This window comes from Trichomycterus rosablanca, chromosome 3 (genome assembly GCF_030014385.1).
Source record: "Trichomycterus rosablanca isolate fTriRos1 chromosome 3, fTriRos1.hap1, whole genome shotgun sequence".
In the NCBI taxonomy this organism is placed as follows: Eukaryota; Metazoa; Chordata; class Actinopteri; order Siluriformes; family Trichomycteridae; genus Trichomycterus; species Trichomycterus rosablanca.
This window is the reverse complement of record NC_085990.1, coordinates 10,610,001-10,633,994: the sequence shown is the minus strand read 5'-3', so window position 1 is coordinate 10,633,994 and position 23,994 is coordinate 10,610,001. Positions and strand designations below refer to the sequence as shown.

At 42.2% G+C, this 23,994-nt stretch overlaps 1 protein-coding gene across 1 annotated transcript in view; it reads right to left on the bottom strand.

Moving 5' to 3' along the window:
* Nucleotides 1–23,994, bottom strand: part of triob (trio Rho guanine nucleotide exchange factor b) — a 173,835-nt gene that overhangs the window by 147,849 nt on the left and 1,992 nt on the right. The window contains exon 2 of the mRNA XM_062992645.1: nucleotides 14,132–14,182. Coding sequence (XP_062848715.1) covers nucleotides 14,132–14,182 — 51 coding nt within the window. The remainder of the gene's footprint in view (nucleotides 1–14,131; nucleotides 14,183–23,994) is intronic.

Genomic DNA, 23,994 nt, shown 5'->3' with positions numbered 1-23,994 from the left:
TTAGTAGGGGTAACAGAAGCCCATGCTGAATAAGCCAAACCGAACAAAGAAATATCCTTAATATCCTACCATTATTTGTAGCGGCACCATGCTCTGTGAGGCGTCTCTGTCTGTCCCGCAAAAACCCCACATAAAGGAAGCGTAAAAGCACCGTAAGACCTGCCATGACTGGTCAAACCGACCAAAACCACTCAGAAATAACAGTATATTACCCACCAAGCATGACAGTGCGGCATCTAAATGAACAAAAGCTTCCAAGCTGGGTCTGTTTTTTTCGAGTTCTCTTGTTTGGTGTAGACATTGACCTCCATGTGCGTGTGTGTGTGTGTGTTATGCAATAAAGCCCCCCACCTAAAATAGACTGTTGGTATTCAGACACTGGCAGAGTTAACCACCCATCATAGAGAGAGGAACAGCAAGAGAGGGAAGGTTGACCCTTCACGATGAGTACAATAAGCGGGCTATGAACAGCAAGTGCAAGTCGTACACGCAGCTCAAAACCCATACGCTTCCTACCCTCCCCCAAGATCAGGTGATTCTGTGTGACCTCTACTTGTTTAATTATAACCCTGCGGTGACACAGTGAGATTCAGATGGACTCCATTTCTACAGAGACTTTGCAATGACCTTGGTGGTCAAACCTTTTGAGAAATCCCCCACTCTCCACCGAAAACACGTCTGGATGCGTCTGACTTCTCTTTGAGGCTGAATTTAGCATTTGACTCATTGGGCATTCCACAAGGCTCTATATTGGGACCTTTTGTAAAGCCCGTAAACAACAAACCACTGAGGCTTTAACAAAACAGATTTAGTCAGAGGAGTAGTGTGTATTTTCTCACCAAACAGTGACACTTTAATACAGAGCCAATGGTTCATGAAACCAAGGAGTCTCGGAACAGAGAAAACAGAGCCCAGTACAGGAACTAACCTTTATTTGTAAAGGTTAATGTAAATGTACTTGTATATTTAGTTTTTAAGCATTTTCTCCCCTTTTTCTCCCTTTTATCGCGTCCAATTGCCCGTTTGCGTCATGCTTCCTCTCCACCAATGCCGATCCCTGTACTGATTGAGGAGAACGAAGCTAACCCACGCCCCCTCCGACACGTGGGCAGCAGCCGTATGCATTTTGTCACCTACACTTTTGACGAGTGCAATGCGGATCAGCACTGTGTACGGAGAGACACACCCTGACAGCACTGTTTCCCCGTCTCCGTGCGGGCGCCATCAATCAGCCAGCAGAGGTCGTAATTGCATCAGTTAGGAAAGATACCCTATCCGGCTTAATATCCCACCCCTATCTGAACAACAGGCCAATCGTTGTTCATGTGGCTGCTCAGCCCAGCCGGCAAGCAGAGCTGGGACTCGATACGATGTATTCAAGATCCCAGCTCTGGTGTTCCATTAGATCATTACTAAAAGCCTAATAAGGTCTTGCTCCAACCTACCTGTCAGAATTGCATTGCCCCATAGTCCCCCTTATACAGTCAGTCCAGAAGACTGTCCTTGGCATTTAACTATAGTCGATAGGTCTATAGGTGCTCTGTAAACGCTCCTCCATCACTTTAAATTCTAACCTTCCTATTTTACATTTACATTTGTGGCATTTGGTAGACACTTTTATCCAAAGCGACTTACAACTGTGACTGAAGGGTTAAGGACATTGCTCAGGGGCACAACAGTGCCAGCTTGAGAGTAACCAGCAACTTTTTGATTACTAGTCCAGTACCAGCGTGTGTTTTTACCGCTGCGCCACCTGCGCGGCCCATAACCTTTATTTCTATCTTAATACTTGTAAACAAGCTCAAATTTTATATGAGATGTGAGAAATATCTTCTGTACAGTTGGGAACAGTGGTAGCCTAGTGGGTAGGGCTTTGGGCTATCAACTGAAAGGTTGAGAGTTTGAATCCCAGCTCTGCCATGCAGCCACTGTTGGGCCCTTGAGCAAGGCCCTTAACCCTCTCTGCTCCAGGGATGCCGTACAATGGCTGACCCTGCGCTCTGACCCCAGCTTCCAAAACAAGCTGGGATATGTGAAGAAAGAATTTCATTGTACTGTACACCTGTATATGTATATATGACAAATACTTTCTTTTCTATCTATTCTATTCTGTATTTGAAAAATGCTATAACTTTCAGTGTTGGATTATAATAGTTGTTGTTACTTTAAATCCATAATGATTTTTTCTAAGCCGAGTGAACATATGGGCTAACCGTCGTGTATAGAACAGCTGTTCTGCTGGTATGAACATTTGGCATTTTAGAAACAGATGAACTAGGCGTGTCAAACTAGAACAAATCTTTACAATATAGCAGGGCTGGATGATATGCAAAAAACACAGAATACAAATGAATGACAATCAAAGGAAAAGAATAGAATAAAACGCCTTTATTTGTCATTTATACAACAGGTAGTTCCGACCTTACAATCTGATTGGTTGAGAAGCGTTCTAAACGTGCTGATATTCGTGATAATAGCACAGTCTTTTCACACCACAATGGTATTACTCCGCTGACGCGTTGCCATTAACGACAAGCTTCATGCACACAAACGCGCACGCAGGCAACACAGCCTTTTTTTCCCGGTCGCTTTTTAAATCCGTTACCTGATATACAATCTAGCGCACTGTGTAGGGAACATAACCAATTGTCTAATTCACTATCTAGTGCACTATGTAGGGAACATATATCCATGATCTGATACACTATCTAGTGCACTATTTAGGGAACATTAATGTGTTTGTAACGCGAACAGTTAGTTAAGCCAGTTAGCAGCTCCTAGTAGTTCTGTTTTCATCCATAGCCTTTGGTGTGTGCGAGAGGTTTTTTTATTTCTTTGATTTATTTTCTTTCTCTATTTTGTAAAAACTGTTGTTGTTGATGATCTACGGCACTCACCTTCGGTTCGTGCCTGCGATCAAATCACAGCCGTGATGTTATTCGCGATAACACACTCCCTCTTGTGTTCTATTGCTTAAATATACACTGATCAGCCATAACATAAAACCACCTCCTTGTTTCTACACTCACTGTCCATTTCATCAGCTCCACTTACCATATAGAAGCACTTTGTAGTTCTACAATTACTGACTGTAGTCCATCTGTCTCTCTGCATGCTTTGTTAGCCCCCTTTCATGCTGTTCTTCAATGGTCAGGACCCCCACAGGACCACCACAGAGCAGGTATTATTTGGGTGGTGTGGCACTGACATGGTGGTGGTGTGTTAGTGTGTGTTGTGCTGGTATGAGTGGCTCAGACACAGCAATGCTGCTCGAGTTATTAAACACCTCACTGTCACTGCTGGACTGAGAATAGTCCACCAACCAAAAACATCCAGCCAACAGCGCCCCGTGGGCAGCGTCCTGTGACCACTGATGAAGGTCTAGAAGATGACCGACTCAAACAGCAGCAATAGATGAGCGACAGTCTCTGACTTTACATCTACAAGGTGGACCAACTAGGTAGGAGTGTCTGATAGAGTGGACAGTGAGTGGACACGGTACTTAAAAACTCCAGCAGCGCTGCTGTGTCTGATCCACTCATACCAGCACAACACACACTAACACACCACCACCATGTCATTGTCACTATAGTGCTGAGAATGATCCACTACCTAAATAATACCTGCTCTGTGGTGGTCCTGTGGGGGTCCTGATCATTGAAGAACAGGGTGAAAACAGGTTAAAAAGGTATGTAGAGAAACAGATGGACTACAGTCAGTAATTGTAGAACTACAAAGTGCTCCTATATGATAAGTGGAGCTGATAAAATAGACTGTGAGTGTAGAAACAAGGAGGTGGTTTTAATGTTATGGCTGATCAGTGTATATATGACAAATAAAGGCATTCTATTCTAATCCAATTGGGTCAAATTGGAACGCAGACTGTGAGTCAGGCCTCATCAATGCACATCAGTGTTCAACCTCTTTACATTGAAAACTTTTTAAATCTAAACGCCACTGGTAAGCAATTCAGAAGAGTAGACACTGTTATAGCTGCAAAATAGAGCTGACTTCCTATTAAACCTTTATGGTTCTTACTTCATTAGGCCATGTGAAGTTATTTATAGCCTCTTGATATCCTATCCACTTCTGCAGCGCCGCAAACTTACCCAGATGCACATGAACACGGTGATGTAATGCTACCACAAAACAAGCAGCACCGAAAACACGCCCCACTACATCTCACTCGCCTCCGTCCCGTCTCGTCTAGACGTATCAATCCTAGCGTGACTCACACCTCCTGACAAGATTTATGAAGCTAAAAGAGGTCTACATCTCCAGCGCTTCCCATCAGTCTTAGATTAGGTGTCGTCACCGCAGCGTTTTCTCATCATTCTCGCTGTCCCATAAAGCTCTGACAAACAGACCAGGGCTTTGAATGACCCTGAAGGAGCCCCCAGGCTCGGTGTGTTTCAGATAAATAACCAGGCACATCCTCTGAGGCGACGGGGCGGCACAAATAAATCCAGCGTACAGACGACTGAGGAGCTGAAAGAACAAACCGATCAAACACCAGCCATCTGATCAGCCATAACATTAAAACCACCTCCTTGTTTCTACACTCACTGTACATTTTATCAGCTCCACTTACCATATAGAAGCACTTTGTAGTTCTACAATTACTGACTGTAGTCCATCTGTTTCTCTGCATGCTTTGTTAGCCCCCTTTCATGCTGTTCTTCAATAATCAGGACCCCCACAGGAACACCACAGAGCAGGTATTATTTAGGTGGTGGATCATTCTCAGCACTGCAGTGACAATGACATGGTGGTGGTGTGTTAGTGTGTGTTGTGCTAATATGAGTGGATAAGACACAGCAGCGCTGCTGGAGTTTTTACACCTCACTGTCAATGCTGAACTGAGAATAGTCCACCTACCTAAAATATATCCAGCCAACAGCGCCCCGTAGGCAGCATCCTGTGACCACTGATGAAGATCCAGAAGATGACCAACTCAAACAGCATCAATAGATGAGCGATCGTCTCTGACTTTACATCTACAAGGTGAACCAACTAGGTAGGAGTGTCTAATAGAGTGGACAGTGAGTGGACATGGTATTTAAAAACTCCAGCAGCACTGCTGTGTCTGATCCACTCACACCACCACCACCAACACACACTAACACACCACCACCATGTCAGTGTCACTGCAGTGCTGAGAATGATCTAACACCCAAATAATACATACTCTGTGTGGTCCTGTGGGGGTCCTGACCATTAAAGAACAGGGTGAAAGCAGACTAAAAAAGTATGTAGACAAATAGAAGGACTACAGTCAGTAATTGTAGAACTACAAAGTGCTTCTATATGGTAAGTGGAGCTGATAAACTGGACATTGAGTGTAGAAACAAGGAGGTGGTTTTAATGTTATGGCTGATCGGTGTATCTCTCATTTTTATAAAATCTCATTTTGGATACAAAAACAATCATCCTTTGTGACAAAGACGTGAGTTATTTTAATCGTAATGATTTGCTGATCCTCACCCGAGCTAATCTGATTAATGACTGCCCAGAATGAAGGTGGCTTGAATCACGACAAGGGTTTTAATATTCTTCCTCAGAAGTTTGTCCACTATCAGTCACAACCAACTTCCTCACAATGCTAACACGTGCCCTCATGCAGGAATGGGTTCAATAAAGCTTCAACATGCGGGTCATCATAGAATGTGCCAGGATAAGAAACTGGATGCCATCCAAGCAACCACTTGAAAACTCATATCTTCAGCTGGCAGAGATAAATTAGGTGTGGGTGCCACACAGCTCCAGAGTTTGATCCTTACTTCCAGTTGGATTGGACCACAAGGGCCAGCCTTCGCTCCCCATGCCTTGGCCGCCCATGACCCTGTCGCCGGTTTACCACTGTTCCTTCCTTGGACCACTTTTGATGATTGATGACTACTGCAGGCCAAGAACACCCCACAAGAGCTGCAGTTTTGGAGATGCTCTGACCCAGTCATCAAGCCATCACATCTGGCCCTTGTCAAACTCACTTAAGTCCTTACGCTCACCCATTTTTCCTGCTTATAACTCATCAACTTTAAGGGTAAAATGTTCACTTACTGCCTAATATATCCCACCCACTAACAGGTGCCGTGATGAAGAGATAATCAGTGTTATTCACTTCACCCGTCAGTGGTCATAATATTATGTCTAATCATGTATGTGGATTGGACCAGACTGGATCAAGCAGGGCATCATGGGTTCCAAAAGAAAAGCAGGTTTACCAACAAAGTAAAGGAAAAAAAAAGAAATCATGATACGTAGAAACACTTCCACCTGGAGCGAATTAACGCTCAACAGGGCACCGTGACTGTCGATTAAGAAGAGCTAACACATCTGTCATCTGTGCCTCCATGCCCCATTTGTCTGCCATATTTGGCAAGTCCTTAACCGTGCCCCGCCACAAAAGCTTGTATGATTGAACCTTTCGTATACACAGAGCTGCCGTTCTTTCTTCCTGATGATGCAGTGAGCCTTTAATAAAGTCACAGCCAACTTCCTAACAAAGCCAGCACGTGCCCTCATGCAGGAATGAGTTCAATAAAGCTTCAACATGCGGGTCATCTTAGAATGTGCCAGAATAAGAAACTGGATGTCATCCAAGCAACCACTTGAAAACTCATATCTTCAGCTGGCAGAGATAAATTAGGTGTGGGTGCCACACAGCTCCAGAGTTTGATCCTTACTTCCAGGCACAGTTCTTATGAGGACTGGTGTGTGTCTGTATGGCTTTCTTTTGGGCACTCAGGTTTACACACACACCCTAAAAATTGAACCAGTATGTGGATTGACTACTATGTGGATTGGACCAGACTGGATCAAGCAGGGCATCATGGGTTCCAAAAGAAAAGCAGGTTAACCAACAAAGTAAAGGAAAAAGAAAAAGGAAGAGACACTTTCACCTGGAGCGAATTAACACTCGACAAGGTGCAGTGAATGTCAGTTAAGAAGAGCCAATATGTTCATCATCTGTGCCTCCATGCCCCATCTGTCTGCCATATTTGGCGAGTCCTAAACTGTGCCCCACCACAAAAGCTTGTATGATCGAACCTTTCGTATATGTGTACACAGAGCTGCCGTTCTTTCTTCCTGATGATGCACTGAGCCTTTAATAAAGTCACAGCCAACTTCCTAACAATGCCAGCACGTGCCCTCATGCAGGAATGGGTTCAATAAAGCTTCAACATGCGGGTCATCTTAGAATGTGCCAAAATAAGAAACTGGATGTCATCCAAGCAACCACTTGGAAACTCATATCTTCAGCTGGCAGAGATAAATTAGGTGTGGGTGCCACACAGCTCCAGGGTTTGATCCTTACTTCCAGGCACCAGGCAGGTTTTTATGAGGACTGGTGTGTGTCTGTATGGCCTTCTTTTGGGTACTCTGGTTTACACACACACACACACCCTAAAAATTGAACCAATGTATGGATTGGATGCTATTACCTGCCTGGGGTGTGAATAAGATCATATGTAAAGCTCTGTGATGTCACCAAACCACCAACACCTAAACTTAATCATTAGAAGTGGTGTCCACATACTTTTGGCCATACAGTTTAGTCTCAGTCTCTTTTAAATAAGTGAAGTAATAATTATTATAATAAAGTACTTGAGTCTTGACTTCGGTGAGTCTCACTTTGAAGAAATAGTTCTTTTATTATGCATCTAGTCATATCCAATTCCCCGATTTGAATTTCCACCTCTGCTATTGCAGACCTCCACTCCTGACTGAGGAGGGCCACATTTAACACACACACACACCCTTTGACACATGTGCAGCAGCCGACCACTTCTTTTCACCTGCTTGAAGCGGGTTCATATGGAGATCGTAATCGCGCACGGAGAGTCACTCACCGATCTCCATTATCCCCGGCCTCATTGTGCAGACACCATCAATCGGCCAGCCATTATGAGGAATCCCTTCAGCCCTCCCTCTCTTGAATGAGTCTATCATTGCCCATGTATGAGATGAGATTCGAACTCGCAAGCTTAAGATGTCAGCACTGGCAGGCTATCGTGTTTTACCCCAGCGCCACCCGAGCACCCTGAACGGTTCGTAAACACACAGAAAGTAATTTTTTCCTGCCTCCAGCCCCTAATGTCACCCCTGATGCTTTTAAACAAGCAGAATTTGGGTGCTGAATTAAAAACCAAACCGATTTTACTACCCAAGAAGCAGCACATCAATGCAGAAAAGAACTAAATGGTTCTGAATTAAGCACCAGCACTCGCACCGTGTTGATGAAAAAGGGCTCATGGCGGACTGATTTCCTCACACGTCTGGGAATTAGAAATAAACGAGTTGCCCTGCAGAAGATAATAAAGGTAAAATTGCCTAAAGGAAATGTGAGTTTTATGTCACGTCGTCGATAAATCCAATATTGAGGTGATAATTTTTGGCACGAGGCTCCCAGCATAAATACACATACAAATAATGCATAATGCACTCGGTATTACAGTTCTAATAAAGCCGCCATGCCCTGTGCATTACCATTTCACACTATGCATTTGCATATTGGTGCTGCAAGGTCCTATATCCCTGCTCCTAGTGACAAACAACAACCGAGAGGGACGTAATCAGCACACAGGCCAAATCTTATTAAGTGCTGCTCACAATAAAAATCTTACCCCGAAGCAAGAAGAGAAGCGCCCTCATCCTAATTACGTCAGGAGGCACCTCGCAGGACAATTTACATCCTCTGTTTACATTGGGTAAACGCTCTAAAATTAGCCGTGGAGTGTGAGCGGTAGGGGGCTGTTCAAACGAGTGAGGCTTCATTTGCATAATGCATAAGATTTTTTTTTCATATTCTGGTGTAGAGGCTCATTTTCTCTCAGTAAAGCGTCGTGTTTATGGAGCTGAGCAGAAGCTCAGGATGCAGGACTGACAAAGAGCATCAGTAAAAATCCTTTATTCATTGTAATAGGTGAATAAATGATTGTTAAACTGGCATCAACATGTGTATAATGTACAGCTGGAGTTACATTTCTGCAGCTGTTCTGTTTCTGTGACTGAATCACCTAAACACTGTCCAATAAACACACTTTGTCCAGTATTACACTGTCCATTTTATACACTGTTGTGTCGGCAAGATGTAATGAAACATAACGCTCTCACACTGTAAGAGGAAGCTCATTTATTTAGGAATTCTTGTGTAAATCACAAGGGCCAGATCTGACGTACAGCAGATCCCTCCCACTTAACCAGTTACCAGAACAGACAGGTCACCAATCACAACACACTTAACAAAAACGGTAATATACAAATATACACAAACATGTACACAATATGTACTGCATCCCTTTTGAGTACAGCTATAAGTATTTATGCTGTGAACACAATTGTAACCATTAAACCTGTTGTAACCCTTATTAATGTTTCGGCGGTGGACGAACTGCATCGTGGAATACTGCGCTCTCATGGTCGATGATGTAAGCAGGAGAAATGTCACTTGACTTCCTATGACTTATGATACAATTAGAATATATAAATATATGAAATATATTACTATAAACATATACACTGATCAGCCATAACATTAAAACCACCTCCTTGTTTCTATACTCACTGTCCATTTTATCAGCTCCACTTACCATACAGAAGCACTTTGTAGTTCTACAATTACTGACTGTAGTCCATCTGGTTCTCTACATACTTTTTTAGCCTGCTTTCACCCTGTTCTTCAATGGTCAGGACCCTCACAGAACCACTACAGAGCAGGTATTATTTAGGTGGTGGATCATTCTCAGCACTGCAGTGCCACTGACATGGTGGTGGTGTGTTAGTGTGTGTTGAAGATTTACATTTCTTTCGGCCAATTTTACCTTTATCTTCTGCAGAGCAACTTGTTTGTTTTCAATTCCCAGACTTGTGGGCAGTATAATTTCCAAGGCTTAATTTGAGTTTTCCAAATATATGACTAAATCTGCTGGATCAGAAATATGTACAGTGTATTTTTATTTATTTATTTATTTCATTTATACAGAAACACTTGAAACTTTTATTCTAAAATGAAATGTACTCAAACTTAAAACTAAACCAAAATAGAGAAGCTACCTAAAATGTATTAGAAATAAAAAAATAGGGCTACAAACTAGCAACCACCAACTCTGACATATATGCAATTGACGGCTGCTTCTTTACACCAGCCAGCAGTGGATTATTTCCAAAACTTGTGCAAGGAACTCAACCATACATCAGGAGTTTCTATTGCCGTGGCATTTACTAGAAACTCTGCCCGACCTTCCATTCCTTAGACACAGCCAATTGTGTCTGTTGAGGGCCCTGCCAGACTCATATCACCACCAACAAAAATGGCAATGGAAAAGAAAGAGGGTGGCCAAAATAACAGAAACAAACAAGGTAACAAATGTAGACTTAAAAGTGAATGTAAGAATGAAAACTGCTTGTTCACATGCACAGGTGGAAAACTGGATGTTGTGAGTGCATTTGGGAATTGGATCTGTTTAAAAATGCAATAATAATAATAATAATAATAATAAATTGAAGGCCCATCATTTCCCACAAGGTTCATTTTACATCAGAGCTGGAATTGACAGCAAGCTTGGGAAAGAGCAGTTTTCCACAGAGCCCATTAAGCACTGGGATTAGGTTCACCGTGGGATGGTTTTCTTTAGAATTTGAGGGCACTTCCGATCGAGAGGCACTAGTGAAGCGGTCTAAAGCAGATGATCAGGCTGTAACAGCAATTCATCTGGTTTTAAAGAAGCTCAACAAGGTCAACAAGCTGTCAAACATAGACCGTGTCAATCCTAAAAACAACAGGGCCTCAACCAAAGCAAGTCCAGCCAGACATGAGTGAGAACCCAGGATGTAACCCAATCTCTCATCAAACAATAATCTAGTAAATTAAGATGCTTTAATAGCTGTCAGTAAAATGATCTGTCAGTGATGGTTTGCTTTTTTGGGGTAGATTTGTTGGGGTAGATATCATCCAAGTAACATCCAAGTAAATTAAAACCCTGCTTCTGCTTTAGTAATGGAGGCAAAATTAAGCATTAAGATGCTAATTTTGGAGCAATCCAAGCCTGACGCCACTTAATACTCACTTGACACCTGACACTTGACAAGGGTACCTGTGTTCCAGTAGCTTCTAATTCACAACGACACTGTTTTTAATGTTTTTAAATGGTTTTACCAGCCAGCCAGCAATGGTTTTATCCAAGCCATTTTTTGCATAGAGTGGCGTTTTGAGTTTTCTTCCCAACTATGATGAGACCACTGTTCCACGTGCTTTTTTTATGCATTTTCTCAGTCAATCTGTCTTCCGCTGCTGAGGAATACCCAATTGCATCTGAGGAGAGCACGTCGCTGCTCACGCCTCTTCCGACATGTGCCCAGCCCTCCTCTTCTCGCCCCTGCATTCTGCACAGGCGCCTCTTCCGTCAATCAGGGACCCTACACAGAGTATGAAGGTCCCACCCACCCACACATAGTCCGGGCGTCCCCCCCAGCAGATACGGTGGCCAATTAGTATCTGCTGCAGCCACTGCCAATTATGCTCGCCAGATGCCGCCCAGCCCAGTCGAACTGAGGAGTTCAGAATCCCGGCGCTGGTGCGTTAGCAGAATATCCTGCTGCGCTACCTGGGCGCCCCACGTGCTGGTCAAATGAGCCTTACTTTTATAGGCACAAAAATTACATCAGCTATCCAGCAGTAAATTAGGAAGCCATGACACACGGTTGATAGTTGACATTAGTTGTATTTAATTTTTGACCTAAACGTAATTATTTAGGTTTGGTTTGTAGCTTTAATTTACTATAATCCTCATTCTGTCTGCTTGATTTATTTTAAAAACCATTAAAAGTTATAAATGTCTTTTATATTTTAAATTTGGGGTGTTCGGGTGTTATAGCTGCACTAGCCCTTCACCAATGAGCTCTCAAGCTCTTGAGTTTGAATCTTATCTTTGTTATTAACCTGGCTTGGCATCCAACAGGCACACTTGGCCGTGCCTGAAGGAGGGAGGTTGGTGGGGCTCCTCGATGCTTTTGCAAATACGACATCTGCCGGATGGTCCAGGTGCCTGCACATGTGGTGGGTGATTTGAGGGGGGTACAGTGTGACTCTCCACTTCTGCTAAGTGAAAAAGCAGCCTGTGAGTCTGCGGCTCTCTTTGGTCGGGGCTAAGGTGGTGCAACTGGCAGAAAAGTTGCAATCAAGAACTGGAATCGACTAGATTGGGAGAAAAATAGGGGAAATGTGAAAAAAAGTCCAAAAAGGTGTTTTAAATCAGACCTATTCCGACCACTTGCTACAGTTCCCAGTATACCGTCCTGGTTTCTGCAGACTTAATTTATTGTGGTTCTGTTTATCTGATTGAATAAACAGCTTTGGGCTTTTGAAACACCACTGAATGGCTGTTTTCACCTGCTTTATAAAAGCACTGAATACTCTCCCATCACTCTCTATACCAAAGAGACGTTAAGAGACGCTCTGGGCTTTCAAATCCGGGTCGGACCGGACCGGCCACTGAGGAGGGTCTGATCTGCCCTAACAGCCTGGTAAAGAGCTTTGGCAATGGGCACAAAGGCACCAAGGCTTCCCCCATAGAGCATCTTTGTGTAAATGTTCTTCCTTTGGTCCAGAAAGACCAGCAGCGCCAGCCTGAGCTCAGCATGAACCTGATACACTTCAGCAACCAATTAGAGGAAAGACCTGGCACTGCTGGGATTATAGCAGAACCCACTGCTGGTGTGTCCATTCATCTTAAAACGTACCATCTGCACCCAGAGCAATCCCAGAGCAATATTTCATTATTTATTTACTGTTTAAAAAGACCAAAGTAATTCTAATTTCTATTAGCTTTAACCTGAAAGGACCATGTGGTCATTGTAATCCAAATCATCCTTTTCAGACGGGCAACACTTGTTAGAGGAGCAGCATGAAAGGAACAGATGAGCATTGAAATGAATAATGCATGTTTTTTATAAAGGATTTATTTAAAGTATTCTGCATCTCTGGATCATTTGACATGCTAACAATGTTACACTTCTACTAAAAATTCTGCATGCACCGAACAAAAGCATAGATATTAAATTAATAGTTTTCATACACTTATAAAAGATATTTCTGTAATGACAGTTTTGGAATTGTAACAATTCTTCAAATGTATTTAGTTTTAATACTTACAATTACTATAGCTGGTGACTTTTCTGTGCCCATATTAACAATTAAAAAAGCAAAAAATTTACCAAGAATAAGGGACTATAATGGACACACTTATAGAAACGTAAAATACATTTTTATTGACAAAGTACCACACAAGACAAACACCTCACTGTCACTGCTGGACTGAGAATAGTCCACCAACCAAAAATATCCAGTCAACAGCGCCCCATGGGCAGCGTCCTGTGACCACTGATGAAGGTCTAGAAGATGACCAACTCAAACAGCAGCAATAGTTGAGTGATCGTCTCTGACTTTACATCTACAAGGTGGACCAACTAGGTAGGAGTGTCTAATAGAGTGGACAGTGTGTGGACACGGTATTTAAAACCCCAGCAGCGCTGCTGTGTCTGATCCACTCATACCAGCGCAACACACACTAACACACCACCACCATGTCAGTGTCACTGCAGTGCTGAGAACGATCCACCACCTAAATAATACCTGCTCTGTAGTGGTCCTGACCATTGAAGACCAGGGTGAAAGCAGGTTAAAAAGGTATGTAGAGAAACAGATGGACTACAAAGTGCTTCTATATGGTAAGTGGAGCTGATAAAATGGACAGTGAGTGTAGAAACAAGGAGGTGGTTTAAATGTTACGGCTTATCAGTGTATGTGTATGTTTTACACACTTTGGTTACATTCATGACAGGACAGGTAGTTACTGGTTACACAAGATTCATCAGTTCAAGTTCAATATCAAACACAGTCATGGACAATTTTGTATCTCCAATTCATCTCACTTGCATGTCTTTGGACTGTAGGAGGAAACCCATGCAGACACGGAGAGATCATGAAAACTCCACACAGAAAGGACCCAGACCACTCCACCTAGGAATCAAACCCAGGACCTTCTTGCTGTGAGGCGACAGTGCTACCCACCGAGCCACCGTTCCGCCCTCTTAATGACTGTAAAGGTCTTCAATTAGTCTATTAACTCACCTGTGTGTCCAGCTAAATCCAGCTTGGCTTCACACTTCGGGAAAGAACAATCTGGAAAAAAAAACCAATGAAAAAGATCAGTAAACTCATGGTAAAAAAAGGGTTCCGTTTAGAATAAAGGATTTTTGTAACGCTTTGATGTGTGAATGAACCAAGAATGAGATTTTTACAACATGGCCCGACACAGACGGCCACATGTTACAAAACACGTCCCGCAAGACATAACAATAAAGTTCAAAGCAGTTTAGTGGTTGGCAGGAGTTAAAAATGAACATCATGAAACGACAGCTGCATATTCATCATCGTCCACCCTCAAACCAGGCGTGAACGGTACTTGCTATTTGTGAACTGTGAGTGATGAGTGGAGCATCAAGTCCCATTTATTTAAAAAAATCTGGTATCAAAATGTTAATAAATTAAACTGAGACAAAACAGACAAGAAATGGAAGACTGTCTTTCCATTCTACAGACAAAAGTATTGGGACACCCTGTCTAATTTTTGAATTCAGGTGTTTCAGACACAATAATTGCTAACAGGTGTAACGAATCAATGATACACAAAAAATTAAAGCTTCTAACTTTGCAGCAACAGTTTAAGGAAGGCCCTTTCCTTTCCCAGCATGACTGTACGCCTGTGCACAAACCAAGCTCTACAAAGACATGAAAAGTTTGGTTTAAAGAAACTCCAGTGGTCTGCACAGAGCCCTGATCTCAGCCCCACTGAACAGCTCTGGAATGAACTGGAACATTAATCGAGGATTTCTCCCATTTTAGCATAGTCAGTTTGTCTTCTGCTGCTGGGGGATCCCTGATTGCAGTCGAGGTGGGTATATTGCTGCTCACGAGTGCTACGACCCGCGCGCAGCCCTTAGCGGAACCCTTTTTCACCTATGCACTCTGGACAGGCGCCTTTCTATTTACTAATCAGGGTCCTCCTTACACAGCATTTGAAGACCCAACCCACATAGTCCGGTTTTCCCACCCTAGCAGAACCGTGTCTGCTGCAGGCACTGCCAATTATGCCCACTAGATGGCACCCAGCCAACCGGTGGAAACGCTGAGTTTCAAACCGAGGAGTTCAGAATCTCGGCACTGGTGTGCTAGCGGAATATCCCACTGCACCACCTGGGCACCAATCGAGGCTTTCTTGACCAACATCAGTGCCCAACCCTGCAAATGCACTTGTACTAAAATGTTGGAATTAAAGGATTTAGTGTGGAAACTGGAACTAATAAAACTAATACAGTGGTACCTTGAAACTTGACGTCAGTTGGTTCTGGGAGTGGCGTTGACTGAGTTTAAAAGGCGTTGAGTTTCAAGGTATTTTTCCCATAAGGATGTATAGGAAACCTGTTAATGTGTTCCATGGTCCTGTGGAACTACATATATTTTAGGCTTATGTAAAATAATGGGGTTGTTTTTGACACTTATACACTGAAAACTCCTGAAACTAGGACCTGTGGTAGTTCATGTACCAATACACCGATCAGGCATAACATTATGAACACCTCCTTGATTCTACACTCACTGTCCATTTTATCAGCTCCACTTACCATATAGTAGCACTTTGTAGTTCTACAATTACTGACTGTAGTCCATTTGTTTCTCTACATACTTTTGTAGCCTGCTTTCACCTTTTTCTTCAATAATCAGGACCCCCACAGGACCACTACAGAGTAGGTATTATTTGGGTGGTGGATCATTCTCAGCACTGCAGTGACACTGACATGGTGGTGGTGTGTTAGTGTGTGTTGTGCTGGTATGAGTGGATAAGACACAGCAGCGCTGATGGAGTTTTTAAACACCTCACTGTCACTGCTTGACTGAGAATAGTCCACCAACCAAAAGCATCCAGCCAACAGCGCCCCGTGGGCAGCGTCCTGTGACCGCTGATGAAGGTCTAGAAGATGACCATCTCAAACAGCAGCAATAGATGAGCGATCGTCTCTGACGTTACATCTACAAGGTGGTCCAACTAGGTAGGAGTGTCTAAGTGGACAGTGAGTGGACACGGTATAAAAACTGATCCACTCATACCAGCACAACACACACTGACACATCACCACCATGGCATTGTCACTGCTCTGTGGTGGTGCTGTGGGGGTCCTGACCATTGAAGAACAGGGTGAAAGCAGGTTAAAAGGGTATGTAGAGAAACAGATGGACTACAGTCAGTAATTGTAGAACTACAAAGTGCTTCTATATGGTAAGTGGAAACAAGGAGGTGGTTTTAATGTTATGCCTGATCTGTGTATAATGTTGTGCATTGGATAAAATGATTCTACCAGTTTTGATATTTGATATCATACAGTTTGGTTTCTTTTACTGACACACAGGATCCGACTGCACACAAACCACAGAACCAGTGTTTGATCTACAGCCTACAGTGCTGAAGCAGAATGAGGCCACCAGCATACAAGCATGAGCGGTGAAATAAATAAATAAACATAGTACATTTTCTGTCGCATATAGGAAGCAAGAGTGTTTCATCCGCTTCCTCCTACACGTGGTTACACTCCAGAGTTTGTGTATAGTACATGTGTGTGGTCCATTAAAGAAAGTAAAACAGAAACAGTTCCGGAATCTTCACAAACCATTTACTCTTCAGTTGGCCATGTAAGAAGCTACTTTATTTTTTAAATGGATTTAGATGATGAACAGGTGAAGAATCCAACCATCTGTCTAAAGAGACTATTGAAGTGCTTGTACATACAATGATATATCCAATTAAAGCCCAGACTGTGTCTTTCGGATCAAAAAGAGATTAAAAGCAGCTTTCTTCCGAGTGCTCCAGTGTCCTTACACTTTTTTTCTATTTTACTTATGCATTTTCTCCCAATTTAGCGTAGTCAATTTGTCTTCCGCTGCTGAAGTTGATTTTACCTAGCAATACCTGAAAAATGCTTAAAAAGGCTGGACATGAGGTGCAAAATGAATGAATGAATGAATGCATTACAGTTTATTATGTATAGTGATTATTCTTATGATCATTAGCATCATTTGCTAAAATTCCATGATCCTTGCAGGTCCAGGTTTGTATTCTAAGCTGTGTTTTAACAATATGAAGATATAATAATAAAGCTATTCTTCTTACAGACCCGGAACCAGCAATCCAATCCACCAATCCAATATCAGCTTTTGATTGAACAAGGCTTTTATAGCCGACTGCTCTCTACATGGGTGAAGGATGAATTATTTACTTTATCCAATTTCCATCCAAATGGAAGTGCAGCTGTGGTGCAGATTTACACTGACGTATCTGTAATGCACCTACACCATGTCATCCCTTATTAATCACACACACACACACACACACGGACCAAAAAACATCTTAGTATGGTATTAAGAACAGAACTGGACTGTAATGGTTTTAAAGAAAGAATCTATGGACTTTGACTGACGTTTGGGATCTGCCTAGTCCTCTGCAGAGACAGACCTTGTTAAGCACCAGAACAAAAAACGCTTCTTCTGATACCTCCAGAATGAGCTTGTGTTTAACATCTGTTTATGATTGTATCCGTGCTGTGAGTCAGAGGGCTTCAAAAGATTTAGAAAGGCCGAGAAGAGAAAGAAAAAATCAAAAGAGACGAGCACTCGGAGAGGAACCACCAAAATTCTGGACCCCTGCCAACAGCGCTTCCTGCAGTTCCCAGTGGAACGGCGCCGCATAGCCGCTTCATGACCCATGTTTCTAGATTCCAACGCAGCCAACTGGCAATTAGACAATACAGGAGTCCCAAAATATATAAGGGTTTCTGCATCTAAAGCTCCCCACCCAGTCCTTCATAGGTTGTTTGGAGTGTTGTTAAACGTACCCAGTACTTACATGAGTATGTGGGCACTTGTTTTAACTAGTTTAGGCATTTTAGCCATAAAGATTGCTAACACAGCGCCATGAACTCAAACCCACCGTGAGCCCAGAGTTCTCATTCTACATCAGGTAAATAAAAGGCCCAAACTCACAAATGTTCTGACACAAGCAGACACAGACATACTCATGGCCAACTCATATTAAAACCTATGCTTTTATGTTGGAATTCCCATTACGTTTATGGGCAGGAATCCACATACTTTTGGCCATACAGTATACAGTATATGCAGATGGGTGATAAACTAACAAACCATCATGATCTCCAGAACAGCTTCAATGCACTCTACATCGATTCTCTGAAACTGACGGGTCCCAAACTGTACTGGAGAGCAGGAGGACACCATAGCCTAGTGGTTAAGGTACTGGACTAGTGCCGCTCAGGTGGCGCAGCGGTAAAGTTGGGGTTTCGAATACATCGTATCGAACCTCAGCTCTGACTCTCCGACTAGGCTGGGCGGCAGTATGAACAACGTCTGGCTGTTGTTCAGGGTTAGGGGTAAGAAAGTCGGATCATAGATCCTCATAACTGGTGCGACTGCGGCCCCTGCTGGCTGACTGATGGCGCCTGCACAGGGCTGAGGAATAATGCTGATGGGGGTGTGGCCCTCCGTGCACAGTGTCTGTCAAGTATATGAACTCGACTCATGCAGGTGAAAAATGCACTATCTGTACTGACTGTGTGTACCGGAGGCGTCCTCAGTCAGCGGTGAAGGGTCGAATCAGTATAGAGGACGCATTCAGGGTAATTGGACTTGACTAGACTGGGGGATAAAAAATTGGGAAAAAATATAAATTAAAAACAAAAAAGGTACTGGACTAGTAATCAGAAGGTTGCTGGTTCAAGCCCCACTACTGCCAGGTTGCTGCTGTTGGACCCTTGAGCAAGGCCTTTAACCCTCAATTGCTCTGACTGTATACTGTAACTGTAAAGTATGTCGCTTTCCATAAAGAATGGAGGACCATTCTTCCCTAAATTTGCATTTTAATGAAGGTGGTGAAGATCAATGTTGGTCCTAAATCTCTCATTAATGAAGGTGGTGAAGATCAATGTTGGTCCTAAATCTCTCATAGGCAAAGTTAATTTATATAGCACCTTAAACACAACCCGTGGTTGACCAAAGTGCTGTACAGGCTCAGTATACTATACAACGTAAAACTGTCAAGGATGCAGATAAATCCAATCTTACAATAGCATGACACCCATCAACCAGAGTTAAATGCCAAAGTAAAAAGATGTGTCTTCAGCATGGATTGAAGTGATTGTGCAGTCCTAATCCGGGAAGGCAAGTTGTTCCATAATATCGGAGCAGCTACTGCAAAGGCTCAATCACCTTTGCTCCTGAGCTTAGACCTTGATGTCTCCAAAAGCATTAGGTTACCAGATCTTGGGTCTTTCAGAGGAATCCGAATAGCAAAAGTTCTGCAAGGTATGATGGTGCCATCCCATTTAATGCCTTAAAAACCTGCAATAATACCTTGAAATCAATCCTAAATTTTACTGGAAACCAATGAAGGGAAGCCAGGACTGGCATTATTGAATCACGTTTCTTTTGCCCAGTTAAAAGACGGCTGCTACATTTTGCACCAATTGCAAGGGACGAAGGGATTATTGGTTTACACCCACATACAAAGAATTACAGTTGGGTTGGTCTACACCCACATACAAAGAATTACAGTTGGGTTGGTCTACACCCACATACAAAGATGTTCAGTTGGGTTGGTCTACACCCACATACATAGATGTTCAGTTGGGTTGGTCTACACCCACATACATAGATGTTCAGTTGGGTTGGTCTACACCCACATACATAGATGTTCAGTTGGGTTGGTCTACACCCACATACAAAGAATTACAGTTGGGTTGGTCTACACCCACATACAAAGAATTACAGTTGGGTTGGTCTACACCCACATACATAGATGTTCAGTTGGGTTGGTCTACACCCCCATACATAGATGTTCAGTTGGGTTGGTCTACACCCACATACATAGATGTTCAGTTGGGTTGGTCTACACCCACATTCAAAGAATTACAGTTGGGTTGGTCTACACCCACATACAAAGAATTACAGTTGGGTTGGTCTACACCCACATACATAGATGTTCAGTTGGGTTGGTCTACACCCCCATACATAGATGTTCAGTTGGGTTGGTCTACACCCACATACATAGATGTTCAGTTGGGTTGGTCTACACCCCCATACATAGATGTTCAGTTGGGTTGGTCTACACCCACATACAAAGATTTTCAGTTGGGTTGGCCTACACTCACATACATAGATGTTCAGTTGAATTAAGAATTGGGTCTGATGATGTGAGGGCCATAGAGTTTATGTTTTAATATTAATCATACCACTATCTGTGCCCTTCAGTTGAGCTTCATGGTGCCAATTTTGAGGTTTATTTCTTTTTAGCCTTTAAGCTTGCTCATTTGTAGACAATGCCAGCCATGTTTCAGCAGCTTCTATTTAATGGCAGACCTGTTTTTTTTAATATAACCATTTGGATAAAAGTAATCTTTAGCACAAGTCAACAACTTAAGGTTCTGACCTTGGTAAGAGACTACTGTTTGGGGAAACAAGGTATTTATAGCAACAGACACTTTTTTTTTCTTTGTCAAGGCCAATATTCCATACATACTTCTAAAGACAAGCAACCAGTGGTAAATTTGAGGTCATGAATGCTCAAAAAACACAAACTGGCAGTAATTTGGGTGACACGAGGTGCATGCATGATTTGTGAGTCTTAGATCTTGGTGAAACCATGCTTCAGGTGCAAATAGCTATGAATTTATTTGCATATTCTTAGAATACAGTATTGTTTAGGGTTAAGAAGTGGCACCTGGGCGCTTGGCTATGACAAGAAAATTTAATATGTTAGCCCAACAGTATACAGAGTTCAAGATTTTGAGTTAAAATCTTAGCTGCCATGTTAGTTGGCCATGCTGGGAGGAGGTTAGATACGTTTTCTCCTCATTGCTGTTACACAGTGACTCTTGCTGTCTGGTGGAGGTGACAGACTCTCCGTATGCAGTACTGTTGACTAGTGTAAAGAACTGGTCGTCAACTTTAGAGGGGGTGAGTGCTCCTTGGCCTGTATAAGGGTGGAGCAATCGTATTGGGTAATCAAAAATGACTAGATTTAGCAAAAAGAGGGAATGAAAAATAATACATGATAATAATAAACAGTGCAACATTATGAACAGGTCAGAAAAACTTTTGAGAATGTACAATTGAATATAAAGAACACACCAAAAATAAAATCTTGTCACACCCACCATGCCCCTCTGCAAGGCAACTGTAATTCATTTTCCAACTCCATCTGTAACTGTTTGCTGATTGGAAAAATATGACCTTAGATCTGGCATCCTGTACAAATTACATAATAATCTAAAACAGTCTACATTACACCACATCGGCCTATACGCTGCAGATATCCAGCTTATTCAAGGAGAAAATCCAAACCATGATTGCTTCCTTAATTTTGTGCAAACCCCTAATCAAAATTCAGTGCATGATTTCAAATCCGCAGGTTAAAAAAACACCACCGGGATTGCAGGAAATACGCAAATAAAAAACGTTCCACCACTAGCAAATGACAAAATGATTGTGTCATGGGAAAGGCATAGAGTAACCTCGTCCACACCAATACAGAGTTTAAAAACAGAAAGTCTCTCAAGTAGTACAAGAGATAGTACAAGTGTTCAGGTTGCCAGATATTCGTGTTCAAGGGCCTGACAGAAAATCATCGGCCATATTTTCTACAGTCGTGTTTATTTGGCCAATGCTCTTGCATGAACTGCAGTTCAGTCGGCCAAAGGATTGGCGTCGTGTCCGGGGTGTGCTACCACAAGCTTTACACAAGTCTTTTTCAATTTTATGTAAAAAGAGCATTTGAAAAGCATTTGAACGTTCAGGCGATGGAGTTAGACAAAAAGACCTAGATCAAAATTAACATAATAATTAATCTGATGTTCATTGGGGTTGAGTTCAAGGCTCAGTGTAGGCCACTGGAGTTCCATGCACTTTGTAATGGGTGCAGTCAAACTAACCCTGTTTATATGAGCACAGAAAAGTTCTTGTTTGGACCTTTTTGACCTAAAGCATAGTGTTGTTTACACTATATGGCTAAAAGTATGTGGACACCCAACCATCACACCTAAACATACTCGTTGGACATACCATTCTAAAACAATCAGCAGTAATATGGAGATGCCCCACATAGCAGCCACTACCAATGGTATAACTGGGAGCTCATGGGCCCGAGTGCTAAAAAAAGGTTGGGCCCTCTCAACAAATTAAATATATATTTATATCAGTTGGGGGTTTAGTTCATGTCATGGAGAGCCCCCACACGGTAGTTACGCCCCTGGCCACTACACCTCTAAATAACATTATAAAACGGATAGTTCTGGTCCTAAAATCTGATTGGCTGAGCCACGTTCAAAGCCGCTGTAAAATCCCAGATATACGCACACCTATGACCAGTGAAGGTCAGTAACGCGTTACTCTAATCTGACCGCATTTTTCAGTAACGAGTAATCTAACGCGTTACTATTTCCCATCCAGTAATCAGATTAAAGTTACTTATCCAAGTTACTGTGCGTTACTATTTTTGTCATTTTCCTTAGTAAAAAGATATACTGTACAGTATATTTGCTTTCTTCTTGCGTCTCGGGGAGTGACGTCTGGCCTATGCGACAGTTAAGTCACGGGCTGCGTCCGGAATCGGTTACTTACAGAGTGTGCACTAGATTGGAGGAAGTGTGCACTACTCGGCCAACGCCGAGTGATGACGTGGAGACGTGATGACGTAATATCACCATGGTTACAGACTCATTACAAATCCCACTCGCCAAAATGTAGGATATTTATCGTCTTTTTGTTATTTATTTGTCTTTAAAAATGTTATTTTATTTATCTTACTTACACTTGTGAACAGAGGACTCCGTTTTCCGCGTCTTTCCTGTTTCTTATTCCGCTTCAATCGCAGCTCCAGTTGCATTATGGGATACATTAGCGGACCGCATTATATAACTAATAAAGTAACTTGTAATCTAACTTAGTTACTTTTAAAATCAAGTAATCCATGAAGTAACTAAGTTACTTTTTAAAGGAGTAATCAGTAATCAGTAATCAGATTACTTTTTCAAGGTAACTATGCCATCACTGCCTATGACCACCTTACATCATTCCATATTAATACGCCACTGAAAAGAAAAAGTACAAACTTGGTTGAACACTATTTTAAGTCATGTACTGTACATGGAAATGTCCAGATTAATATAAACGGTAATCCTAATCATTAAGCGGGTGTCCAAGAAATAGTGTAATAGTGTTTGTGGAGGAATGTTTATTGCGAATATTATTTTCGCCTTCATGTTGCCTAGCAACACTGTTAACGGACTACCTGATTTCGCGGAAGAATGCTTTTTGTAAATAAAAACATTTATAAATTAAACATTGTTGTATTTTATTATATTTTATGTTGACCGCCGTTTTATAAAAGCAATAAGCCACTCGAGACCGTGCGTTTCTGCTATGATTTTATCACAGGGAAGGATGTTTTGACCCGTCTTTATTAGGGAGGTAACGGTGCACCGGAAAACAGTTAAAAATCGGTGCGCATGTGCCGCGATTTGAATCGTTTAATCATTTAAGATGAATCGATATTCACTTAAAACAGCAGAGGGCGCTGGCGCTATATATTTTATTACAGAATAAGGGAAATGTGTAGCATTTATTTTGCATAGTTTGCAACTATCTAATAAATAAAAGGACATTCATTATTTAAATGAATTAAATATAAGCACAAATACAGTATTTTATTTTAAATAGAAGTAATAAAAGGAAACATCAAAATTTGTCTTCAATTTCATTTAGTTAAAAAAAATCGGGGAAAAATCGTATCGTGAACCCAGTATCGTGAATCGTATCGCATCGTGGGTAGAGTGTATCGTTACATCCCTAGTCTTTATCCGTGATAAAATCAT